The sequence below is a fragment of the Myiozetetes cayanensis genome, unplaced genomic scaffold (genome assembly GCF_022539395.1).
Source record: "Myiozetetes cayanensis isolate MyiCay16 unplaced genomic scaffold, myiCay2020 scf10, whole genome shotgun sequence".
NCBI classification, from domain to species: domain Eukaryota; kingdom Metazoa; phylum Chordata; class Aves; order Passeriformes; family Tyrannidae; genus Myiozetetes; species Myiozetetes cayanensis.
In genome coordinates this window covers 30642373-30654519 of record NW_026086605.1, presented here as the reverse complement: position 1 = coordinate 30654519, position 12147 = coordinate 30642373, and the positions used below count along the sequence as shown (strand labels likewise).

General features: G+C 42.6%; 1 protein-coding gene across 3 annotated transcripts in view; it reads left to right on the top strand.

Moving 5' to 3' along the window:
• The first annotated feature begins 3448 nt into the window (after positions 1-3448).
• Positions 3449-12147, top strand: part of TMEM26 (transmembrane protein 26) — a 386732-nt gene continuing 378033 nt past the window's right edge. For all 3 annotated transcript variants that reach the window (XR_007632201.1, XM_050340788.1, XM_050340787.1), the window contains exons 1-2: positions 3449-3702; positions 6808-6886. Coding sequence is in view for 2 of the 3 variants with exons in the window: in XM_050340788.1 (XP_050196745.1) it covers positions 3512-3702; positions 6808-6886 (270 nt within the window). In the remaining variant the exon portion in view is untranslated. The remainder of the gene's footprint in view (positions 3703-6807; positions 6887-12147) is intronic.

Genomic DNA, 12147 nt, shown 5'->3' with positions numbered 1-12147 from the left:
CACAACAACATTGCTGACTCACAGCAAATTTATGACCCATTCTCATCTCCAGTCTCTTTCAGCTTAATACCCTATAATTATTTCTTTATGAATACTGTAAATCAAATCTTCAAAGTCTCTTGAACTGAAGAAGGCAAATAGCCACTGCCCCTAAATTTCACTGCCAAAAGCATCCCAGTTTGTAAACAACAGAAGTAAATTCTGAGCCAATCTCCTTTGTTCAGAGCTCCCCTTAAAACAAAACCAAACCCCAAAAAAACCCTATAGCACACGATCACCAAAACTCACACACAGACAGTTTTCAGCATCCACACAGACACAGTTTGAAGGCAAAAAAAAACCAACCCAAAAAACAGAGGAGAGGGTATATCATTAGCAGAACACTCTGTACAGTCACAGGCCTTGCTTTCAGCTTGGATCCAACCAACACTACAACCTCTCATATGCACAAACTGTCTTGCTCCCACTCTGGGACAATTTCTGAGACCAGAAAGTCTCTATTAGTGTAACAATTTTGGGCCAGAGCAAAGGTCCACTGCCTGCATCCACCAGTAGACCTAACTCCATCCTCAGGGGAAGAATGCAAGAACAAGGTAAACAATGTTTCTTCCCCCAGTTTTCCCTAGCCCATGAGCAGTTAGCCTGACAACTCTAAGCTGCAAATAGTAGAAAGTACAAAAAGGAAAGAATTGGTGGAACACTCATACATAAACTGTCACAAAATAAAAAACATTATTTCTATAAGGTTTTTACAGGAGTCAGTGCTGTCCCATTCTACAGTGTACACCTGTACTCATGCTGGGACTCCAAACACTTCATCTGCTCCTCCTGCACAGCCATCCTCTGAGGGCTTCTATGCCCTCTGACCATCCCCTGACCAAACAATTCCCTGGCAGATTTCCTGTTCATCATGTGTTTGAACAGATAACAGACATTTTAGCTATTATGTTTTTTGACAATTGTCCCTCACATTCCTTCAGCCAACCTTATCATGTTTGTACATGCCAGAGTTTATCATCTTTTCAGTTTTCTTCATCTGGACAGCACTTCAGCTTTTTGAAGGATTCTTTCTTGCTCCTGGAATCGTCACTAACCCTGCCAATGTTGGCTTCTTCTCACCCTTTCTCAAGTTTCTCTTGATACACAGTTATTTTCTCGGCACTTCCCATGTCATTTATGGAAGCAACATCCATACTCCCTGCAAGAAATTAGGTGTTCCATCTGTCTTACTTTCAACAAGTCTGCTGATCAGCGTCTAGTTTTCCTTTTTGAAGCTGAGCAGAGCAATGGTAGGGAACTCTGGCTTGTCTTACTCCTGCCAAATCTAAGCACATTAAGATCCCTCTTTCAGGGAAGCTCTTCAGCTGTTAGTCCCTACATCGTATCCCCAAAAACCACTAATGAGTCAAGTCAAGCACTGCCCTCGTGGGCTCCTGAACAAGCTGCTCCACAAATTAGCCATTGAGACATCTAAAACCATACTCTGCCAAGTCTGGATGCAATATTTGCCTCTTCTAGACCAAACAGAAGTCATCCATGAGTATTTATTACTTCCTTCCTCTACTCAGGCTGTTGTGCTGCCACCATGGTCCACCAGTGAGGGAGGCAGAGTCAATACTGTATATCTTCTTCCAATTTGAGTTTGGGACTTTCACTGATGTGAAGTCTGGGTTGTTCACTGATGAAACTACCTGGTTAAGCAGGACAGCACCAAAGTGTCTTTAGTATGCAGCACTACTGGCTAACAGCAAAGCTCACTGCATCCTTCCAGAGCACAGTATCCTGGGAACATCCCACTGAGCATCATCTTTCCGAGTTTGTGACATCTGCACTGTTAGGGTCTCCATGAACAATCAGACACACCAGTTCCCCCAGGTCGTTTCTTTGACATTAAGCACTCCCAGAGAGGAATATCTTGTTTAAACAATCTCTTGAATCTGTCTGTTCCCGGTTTCCTCTTCTACTAGATTTGACCTTAACACCAGCGGAAGGGCTGTGAACCAGCGGCACTCAAGGCACGATATGGCCGGGTGGCTGCTGGCAGGGGATTATCAGTAGTAGGTCCTTGACTTGAATTAATTTTCCTCTGAGCGTGAGGAGTTTGATTTTTTTTCTTCAACGAGGCACGCTGCTCAGCCCATTTATTTACACAGGCATTTCCCCAGTGAGTGATCTATATTGTGGAATGGACTTTTGTTTTTCTGGGCAGGGTTATTTTAAAGTAGTCTTCTCCCCCATTATCCCCCCGTCCCCAAGGATATCAGCTGGCCAGCACCAGCACTTCATAAAAGAAGAGGTTTGGCTTTGCAATGAGGAAAACTTGGATCTTAGCAATTGAGGAAAAATACCTTCTTAGAAAGGTCATAACTCTTAGAAGAATATCTTCTTGTGTTTAAAGTGAAAAAGGACTTTTTAAAATTAAATCAGCTAGGAACTTGGCACTTTTGAAGCACCATAGTATGTTATAGGGACTTTATTCTTCATTTGCATTTTTCAATTGTGTACCTCAATTTAAGCACTTTGGCAGTAAATTAACACAAAACTAGAGCAACACAGTGATGATTTTGATCAAGAAGAAATTTCTCTTTGGTTGCCCAACTGTAAATTCAAATAAAATTTATAATCTCCATGAGAAACATCAAAGCAGTTTTAAAACATGCTCTGTACTTTATACACTGTTCCCACAGAGGATACTAAAAATCAGTCTGGAGATAACTGACCTAACAGTCAAAATTCGTGTGGTTGTTGTATATGTCTCTATTGGCCAATTCAGTAATATTGGTGCTAGCCCAGATTTCATCCAAATTCCTGGAGTTCTGCACTCCTTAGTCCTGAAGCAGGGTGTAGATGATACAATAGAGTGGTTTGACTAGCTTTTCTGGCTTCTGTTGCACAAGGGATTCCAGTATTGAGCTAAGGACACAGTTTCTGCTTTCCAGTATTGCAGTGTTAAGTACACAATTTTAAAAGCTCCCAAATATGCATTATATTTCTCAGAGGGAGCAGAAAGAGAGCTTTTAGTTCGCACTCTCAGTAGTGCAGTGGAGCTTTCAGCAAAAATGGTTCAAATTAATAACGTGTCTTACATTTTGTGTCTTTGTTAGAAATGTACGAGGTGAGAGCAGCAAGTGGGGCTGCAGAGCGATGGTAACTGTGAGAGGGAAAGCTCCCTGTGCTGGGTCCTTGAGCCGATGATAGAGGAGGCAGAAGCAACTCTCCCCACCCCTGCTTTGGGTCGCCAGGGCTGTTCCGAGCCTGCAAACCACGGCAGCATGGAAGCGTGCCTTTTTTTTTTTTTTTTCCTCCCTTTAAAAAGTTTTCAGGAAGTCTGGGGGAGGGGCGATGCTGTTTCTTTTTTGTTATAATGGGCCCCTTTGTGGAGATGGAAGAGGAGAAGAGGTCTGTGTGCCTGCGGGGCGCGGGCTTCCCAGTGACTCCCAAGGTAATTTCCCAGGGCTCCTAAAGGCGCCGGACCCCGCGGTGCGGGGCGAAGGGAGGGGGCTGCTCCGGGATGGAGCTGATGGTGCTGCTCAATGCCCTGGTGACTCGCCTGCTCTTCGTGCTGCACTCTCTCATCGGGGTCTGGAGAGTGACCGCGGTGAAGAAAGAACCCAAGTACTGGCTGCTGGCACTGCTCAATCTTCTCCTGTGCCTGGAGACAGGGCTCACCCTCAAGTTTAAGCAAGGCAGAGGCTACAAATGGTGAGCATATCCCGGCGGAGCCCCTTTTGCTTCTTTGCATGTACTTTGCTGCAGATAGGAGGCTACCCCCGAGAGCAGGGGCTGCCCCGGCCCCGACGTTCAGGAGTCGCGTTTGCTCCCCGGCCGCTCCTGGGCGGTGGGGATGGAAAACTGGTAGAGTTTGGCCAGTCCATTGCCAAACAGAGGGCGTTCAGGAGGGGCAATTCTGCAGCAGACTACTTGGGAGTCACTGTATAGCTGTGTGTGTGTCCATACTAACAGCGGAAGAGTGTGGGAATGCAGCTGCAGGCAAGAGGTGGATGCTGTGAAGCTGCGGGCTGGGGATGCCGGGGGCAGCTCCTGAGCCACTGCCCGTCCTCACGCTGGAGGGGCAGAGGGATTCTGGGGCACCCACAGAGATTCTCTGCATACCATACCCGTCCTGCCGTGCCCTGGTTTGCACCTCCTTCCCTAAGGACCGTATTCCCATTCTCTCCTCCTTCCAACAGCGCTAACACCACGCTAGTGCATGAACCTAAACTCAGTGACAAATAAAAGATGAGCGGCAACCGCTCTTCTGATACAGCAAGAGTGGCTTAAATATTTGGATTTGAGAGGCTATTCCAGAGGGGAACTTTCATGCCTGAAATGCTGCCCTAGAAATGAACAAAAAAGTTAGTCATCGCAGAGCTTGCCCAAGCACATGGGTTTTTACGTGCATCTAAAGAATTGCTGCTGTCATCTACAGCTCATCAGCGCTCAGGCAGCCAAAACAAGTGCGCTGTGAAAAGGAAGCGGTCATGTAACTAATTGTCAAGATTTCACTAGAACCTTTTATTGTTAAAAAACTCTAACTGCAGGCAGGCCCTGAGACAAATCCCAGAATATTTCCATGTTTTTAAATTCCTGCCCGTTGCAACCTGTGAAACTCATCATAACAGAAGCAGTGTTGTGTGACAATTCACACAAGTGTTCCATGCCCTAAATTTGAATGTAGTAAAAGCAGTGATAATGTCTGGGACACTGGAAAATTTAACAGCAGCAGAGCCCCAAATGCAGTTATGAGACAGACAGATTGAGCAGACCCAATTCACTTGGGAAAGGAGGCAGCAGCAGAGTCTTCATGCAGGAACACTTGCTATGGCAGCTTTTGGAAAATCTAACAAAAAAAATATTCTGAAAACAGATCCAGGTTAGATTAATACATGTGCTAAAAGACTGGGCTATGTTTAGCTAGAAGGAAATTTTGAAAGTGGATGTGGTCCAGTGCCTAAAACAGCACAGTAAAGACATTTATAGGTAAGAACTGTAGACAAATGGCCAACACCTACTTACATCAGGATAATTTTCTACTTCAGTGAAAAACACATTTAGAACAGGAATTATCAGAAGCATTTATAGAAACACCTCCACAGACAGTCACCGATCCTAGCAAGGGGCAGACTGTGCTGCAGGACTCTTGCCTCCAAGAGCCTCATATTGTCTCTGTTCATTAATGACAGAGAACTGTTCCTTATTGCACCAGCACAAAACATGAAAAACAAAACGTGGAGAAAAAGTATTCTTGTGAGCCTGGCCATGTAACATGTCCTCTAGATCGCCCCTTCTGACAGAAAGGCAGGGCTAAAGCCCCTGATGTCTCCTGGCCTGATCTGGTATCATTAGCTCAGTACTGCTAACCTGCCAGCTGGATAGATTTTTCATGTGCTCAAGTCCTACAGGAAATACTGTAAAATATGTTAGTTCTTCCATTCAAATGAGAGGTGTGTTCTTTCCCAAAATAACCATGCTAAAACCCCACAGAATCACTAACTTTTTTATTTTTTTAAAAGAAGAGCTAACAACAAAAAACCCCACTGTCAAAACAAACAACACTCCCAAACCTGAAAAACAAAACAAAAACACAGTGAAAACCTAAACCCCGACTATTTTACAGGGGATTGTTTGAAACATTTCAGAGCAGCTCAGCAACCCAGTCATTTCCCTGGGCAGCATGGTGTTTTTTCTTTCTCAGTATCTAATCTCCCCACTGGAAAAGTCACGATTATCAAAATAAAGGTACATGCAGTATAGAAACAAACAATAAATGCAACAGTATTTGACCAAAATGTTGCTGCAGTTGCATGCTTATAAGCAATCCAAATTCACTGCAGAATGTGCCAACGGCAGGACAGAAGGAACCAAGCAAATGTCCAGAGTTTGACTCCACTGTCCTGGGCTGTACATGCATGTGATGCAAAGGCAGCTGAGCATCTCAGCAGCGTTGCAGCAATGCTCACTCATTGGAGAGCAGAACTAGATGGAACATTTGTGGCATCACACCTCATTCATACTCCAAAAGGATAGGAATTGCCAAAAAAACCCCACCCCAAACAAATGTCGTGTTTAATAAGAAAAGATCAACTCTCACAAGAATCAGTACTTGCAGAGGGAGCCATAAAACCTCTCCATTACTTCTGCATGAACCCAGCTAAAGAAGCTGAAGATAATAAAGCTTCATCATCATAAGTGATAGAGAAGACTGGCAGGGAAAGAAGAACTTGAGGCAGAAATCCTGAAGAATTATACAATTGCCAGCACAAATGGGGAAACAAGGCCAAGACCCATTTTCATAAACCCATTTCCAGCACACAGCCTGCCTTGAAAGACCTCCTACTGAAGAAATACTTGTTATAGGCAAACTGATGCTATTTCTACATTTCCTGTGTAAATGCGCAGCATTCTGACCAACAACCTTTATCCCAGCATCACTCAGTGAAATGACTCAATGCATTAATTCACTCTTCATGAAATCAGAAAGAGCATGTTAGCTAGAGGCTTTTTAAGTACAGAGAACGCTGTGATGGAAATCCAAACAGCAAAGTGCCTTTGGTTAGTTCTTAAAAAGAGATTTTAAATAAACTTCCATATATGATCCTAGATGGATGTACAAATAAACCTATGATATATAGTACTAACACAGCATGAGTAATCCAGCAAAAATAGCAATTCTTATTTGCAGTTACCCTATTTCTTAATATCCCATATGGTAGCGGCACAAGATAACTTTTCAGTGCAGATAACGTTTGGATATATGGTATTTATGATGTGTTATAATACCAAGATATCTTTTCTTTTCCTTCACAGGTTTTCACCAGCAATATTTTTATATTTGATTTGCACAGTACCATCACTATGGCTACTAGAAATTCATCATGGGACTCAGGTATTTATTATGAGACAAGATGAACCAGTTTGAAATTGATGCATTATTTGATGGGTTGGATTTGGGCACAGACAAAAGTCTGTTAAGTCTTGTTCCAGTTCTCTATTTCATATTGGTGGGTCTCCCAAGCCAGCTATACTATGACTACTGTGCACTTCCTAATTATCAGATAATGAGCCTCATTCCTAGCTAAAAATGAGACCATTTATTTGTATTTATCTGGGAAACTGAGGGCTAGAAGTTTGAAAAACACAGCCTTTCACCCCCAGCTTACCAGCATGAATCTTGCTCAGTATGATGAAAGAATTTCCTTGCTTTGGAGGCCTTTGTAAAATAAAGTACAAGTTCATAGCACTTAAAAGTAGATAACACAACTCCAAAAAAGTGAAAATTGAGACAGGTGTCAGTGGAAGGGGTCTTAAACTCAGGTTACTTCATATTTGCTGCAACCTAGGAGAACACTCACAGATTGTTACCACAGCCAGTAATTTGTCTGTCAGTGTTTATATCCTTTCTTTCTTTGTGCTGCACAGCAATACAGGAGGGGGGTGTCTGGATTCCAATTCAGGACTAAAACACTCAGCATTTTTAAAGGCAATTGTTCTGGGGTCATTTAGGGCCAGAACAGAGTCACTTAGTCCAGTAGGTCCCATTGAGGGAACCATCTCCTCGTGCAGGCTGCTTTCAAGTCCCTATAGCACTTCTATGTAGTGAAAAGGAGATTTTGTCTATCCCAGCATTTGCACATATGCAGGGCCTTACATCCACAGCAGTAAAGGTTCTGATTGAAATAAGAAAAAAAAGTAACAGAAAAAATACATAAATTAGACTAAGAAAACCTAGTGCCTCATTTTCTCCTTTGAAACATTGTTAGAGCCCACAGAAGCATAATCAAATATTCAAAATTGTGTTTACACTGAAAATGCCTGAGGCCTTTTCTAAATACAGCAGCACGAATTTATTGTCTTCTTGTTTTCCCAAATCTCCTTAAACAGTCACAGACAGGTAATGTGGATATTGAGAACATTTGTCATAGTTAAATCTGGTCCAAGAAACAGGCTAATTCTGTAGTCAAAGGCAGCAGTTTATTTCCCAAAATGATGTTAGAACATGGCATACTTTGTTCTTATTGATATACTGCTACTGTGAATTAAAGGGGGAGTATATCAAGTTAACAGCTTAGTTTATACCTGGAGAGATAGGATAGAGACTTCTGGAAACACACAATCTAACAGATTCAAAACCAATACCTCCAGAAGGCGAACAGCCCTCCTAACAATTAATCTCAAACACAGCACTCAGATTAGTACTACCCTCAATACTGAAGTATTGATGGGACTTTCCTTATTTAAATACTAACAGAATGAGTAATTATGCTAGATCCACACTTTTAATATATACACCATGAAAACAGTTTGTGGTCTTTAAGGCAGTGGAACTTTGATCTCATGTTGAATCTTTACCAGGAAAGATCAGCTGCTTGTGTTGGTGCTGTTATTTAAAGCAGGTGCTAATAGGCAGCCTCTCTTCCTGCAGACAGAGGCAATTCTGCCTCTCTGTGTACTGCAGAACCAGCCATAAATAATACCATCCATATATCAACAGTGAAATACTGACTGCAGAGAAACTACTGCTTTGTGGTAACATAGTCAGGGATGAAATACATGTTTGGGAGAGATGATAAAGTAAAATGAACTGAACTGAGAGAAGATATTGCTGTCTGCAAAAACAGAGTGTCAAGAAAATTAAAACCATTTAATCCATTAAAACCCCCAAACATTCTTTCTTAATAATGTACAAGATCTCAGATAAAGAAATACCTCTGTTACCTTTTCAAATGCTGGGTGTATCACTGCCACAGAAAGCAATAACCGACCACCTTTTGCAGGGCTTACCGACTACCAGTGCTGGAGTCAAAGCAGGCTTCCAGTCAGTACTAAGACAGATACTTGTAAACCCTGTAATAATTTTTAACGACCTTAAATTGAATATTTTGAGGAAATAGTGAATATTACTGTCCATTCCCTCATTCTCAGGTGGCATTCTCTTATCAGCTAAAATTATAGCATAATGATCTCCTCAAAGTGATCTTACATCTTTCACTATTTCTTCCCTCCCATACCCATTATATTCCTCAATTTGGAAAATAGCTTAAGCAATCATTTCTCCCTATTTTACATTTCAGCTTTCCTGTATGAGCAAAATGAAGCAGTCAGGAGTGCTTTGAATTTCTGACATCACACATGTTGCCATAGTGACAGACACACTGTTTGCAGCAAATCACGGAGAGCAAGCGGGGTACCTGTTGCTTGGCAGAGGGCCTGCTCCAGGGAAGGGCTAGGCTCTTCCAAAACATCCTCAGCCTGCACACTAACAGGCTAAATGTTATGGTTGAGTACCCTCAAGTGCCAATTTTACCATCCCAGTGCTGGACCCAGAGTGAAAAGTTTTAGCTAACCTCCATTTTATTTGGGAATAATGGATTGTGAGTAACGTGCAAACAGAAATTGCCTGAATTAGTTTGGTGTTCCAGGTGTCCCCCATGCACTGGCAGTGAGCTCTCTGCAGGACATACACTGAGATGTCACCTTGTCATGCAATAGCATTTCTGTTTTGATTGGATGTTTTGTAAATCAGAGGTGTGTAAGCTTCATCTCAGAAGAAAGAGAAAGTAAACAGAGGTAGAATTTATACAAAATGGGTATAACTTCTTCCTGTTCTATCTTTGCCCAGGAAAAAAAAAAAAAAAGGCATTTTTATTTAGCTAGATACAATTCCAATACCTAGGAGTGACTGGGCTCTAGCATTAAAAAGGTAAACCATGTTTATCAAATGCGTGTGAAACACAGTATTGAGATTTTCCTTGTCACATTCCCATTAAGTCACTGCACATCCATAACTCTCTAGGTGAATATGCCTGGCATCAACAGTCCTATTTACATGCATATACATGTTGAAAATAAAGGCTCTTCTCCAAACTTTCAAGTGAATCACTTCACAATCACCACTTAATAAATATTCAGAGAGGAACAAACCGAAACAAGACATGAACATGCTTAAATGAAAAAAAACCAGGAGCCTACTTAAACAACTCACTTTTGCAGATGCAATTTTCCATTCTGCCTGCAAGCAGTTGAGAAGAGCTATGGACTGGCCCTGGGAATGCCATTCAGTCCAAGTTCATGGAGCCTTGCACTGAAATGGAAACCCACTTCTCAGCTGGAAGTACTCACAAGAATGACAGACACCAATAACACAAATTAATTTTCTTAGAGATATTTCCTGCACATTTGTGCCACTAGAACAAGATAAAAAGAGCTCTCTTGCAAGCCCCCTGTAAGCCATAGCATGCTTTCCTCCATGTTCCCCCAACAGTGTGAGTTGCTGACCCCTACAGCTCCTCTGCCGGTGTGAAGGGCATGTGGATCAGCCCTGAGAATGATCCATGTTTGGATGTGCTTGCTGCTGGCCCGGGGAGAGCCACACCACATGCTCAGAGCAACACTCACACACCTTGCTACCCACACACTGTAACTGCTACAGCTTCCCATCCTTCAGCCACCTGACCAACTTGCTGGGTGTTCGCACGGAGTTTGGGAAGGGATTTCCACTGTCCTTGCACGTACAGCAAGTGTGGCAAGTAGGCTGCCCTATGTGGGTTCTGCCTCAAGTTCAGCAAATTCATCCCTGAGCAACAGGGTTTTAAAACCACAACCAAAAAAAAATCCCAGAACTTGGATGTGAAGTTTGATACAGGTTCATGGCTCTTTTCCTCTTACCATGCCAGACCAGGCAAGGGTGAGCTCAAATGCAGACAATGACAAACCAAAGGCTTTTGGAGTCAGCCTTTCTCCTCTTCCACAAGTTACCAATCCCTTTGCCCTACCCAGACTACTTGTTGATATTCACTTTTTAGTATTCTGGACTGGTTAGGGCAGTTATGCAGTATTTTTAGGTCATGGCCTCCTTGGCCAACTGTGTCACACTGCCCGTGCAGGTAATCCAGAAAGGCTGACTTTGGGCTGGTCTCCTTAGATTTTAGACTTTTTCTATAGGCAATATATATGAATGTCTCTCTAGAGCACCAGTTAAATTTGATTTCCAAAACATCCTTTGAACAAGCTGTTTTGTCTCTCTCCTGTGGCTGAAGGGCAAATCCAGGGAGATTAGCCCTACAAGGCTGTAGCCAGGCAGAGTACCAGCCCCTCCATCTCACTGTTTCCATGGCCAGAGCTTTAGACTTCCCTCTTCCAAATGGAAATACCATCTTCCCCCACATCTGTCAATCTTTCAACACTCTCACACCCACTGTCCAAATAAGACAAGCATTCAGCTTAGGAGTATTTACCACCAATTATAAAAGCAACAAGCACTGACATTTTTTCCAGATTTTTCAAGTCACAGGAAGTTTATCTACCATTAGGTCAGGCAAGAGGCAGCATTTATTCAGATACTGAGCAACATTATCAGAGGCCAAGTGAAGTATCAAAGTAGAACCTGAAATTTGCTGGGAAATGTTGCCCTTGTATTGGCAGGCATTGTGCTGAACACAGCTACTCAGTATGCACTCAAACACATTCCAATTGTTGCAGAAAATCACTCCCCGTGCAATAAAATGGTGGGGGGCCCAATAGAGAAATGCAAATCATCTGCTGTTCTCTGGCACAAATAGGACAGTATAAAAGTCTTTAATACCAGCATGGTTTGATTTTCCAATTATCCTCCTTTTATTACAATGAAGAGAGATGTTAAGGGGTTGTTACGAAGATAGATTTTGGAACCATAAGTCCCCAGTTGCCCCTGGGCCAGCCTTGGGTGTGAAGGTAGAAGGGCAGGGCAGTGCTGCAGATGAAACATAGCCCTGCCACTGGTTTACTGCAGTTGGAGTAACACTATGTTTTAATCAACACTCAGTTTCCCAGAGCACTGGGTACTCGGAGAAAGTACTCAGTGCTTTTTTCCACTCTGTGGGGATAGGCGAAAATAAAGGTCCATTTTTCCTAAATACTCTTGTATTTCACCTCACACACTATGAATTTCCTTACAAAATAAGGCACAGCAGGGGCAGGAATGGCATAGAATTCAACCCAAATATCCTACCCCAACTCAATTTCAGCCTTGAGGGAAATCATACAGAAAAACAAAACTATGGCATTTTCAGAAAACTTTTTCTGGATAGTAGAGAATAGAAGCAGACATTTGAGAACAAGTTTGAACTAGAGCCTGACCATGAACATAACACATCAGACTGACCATGACTA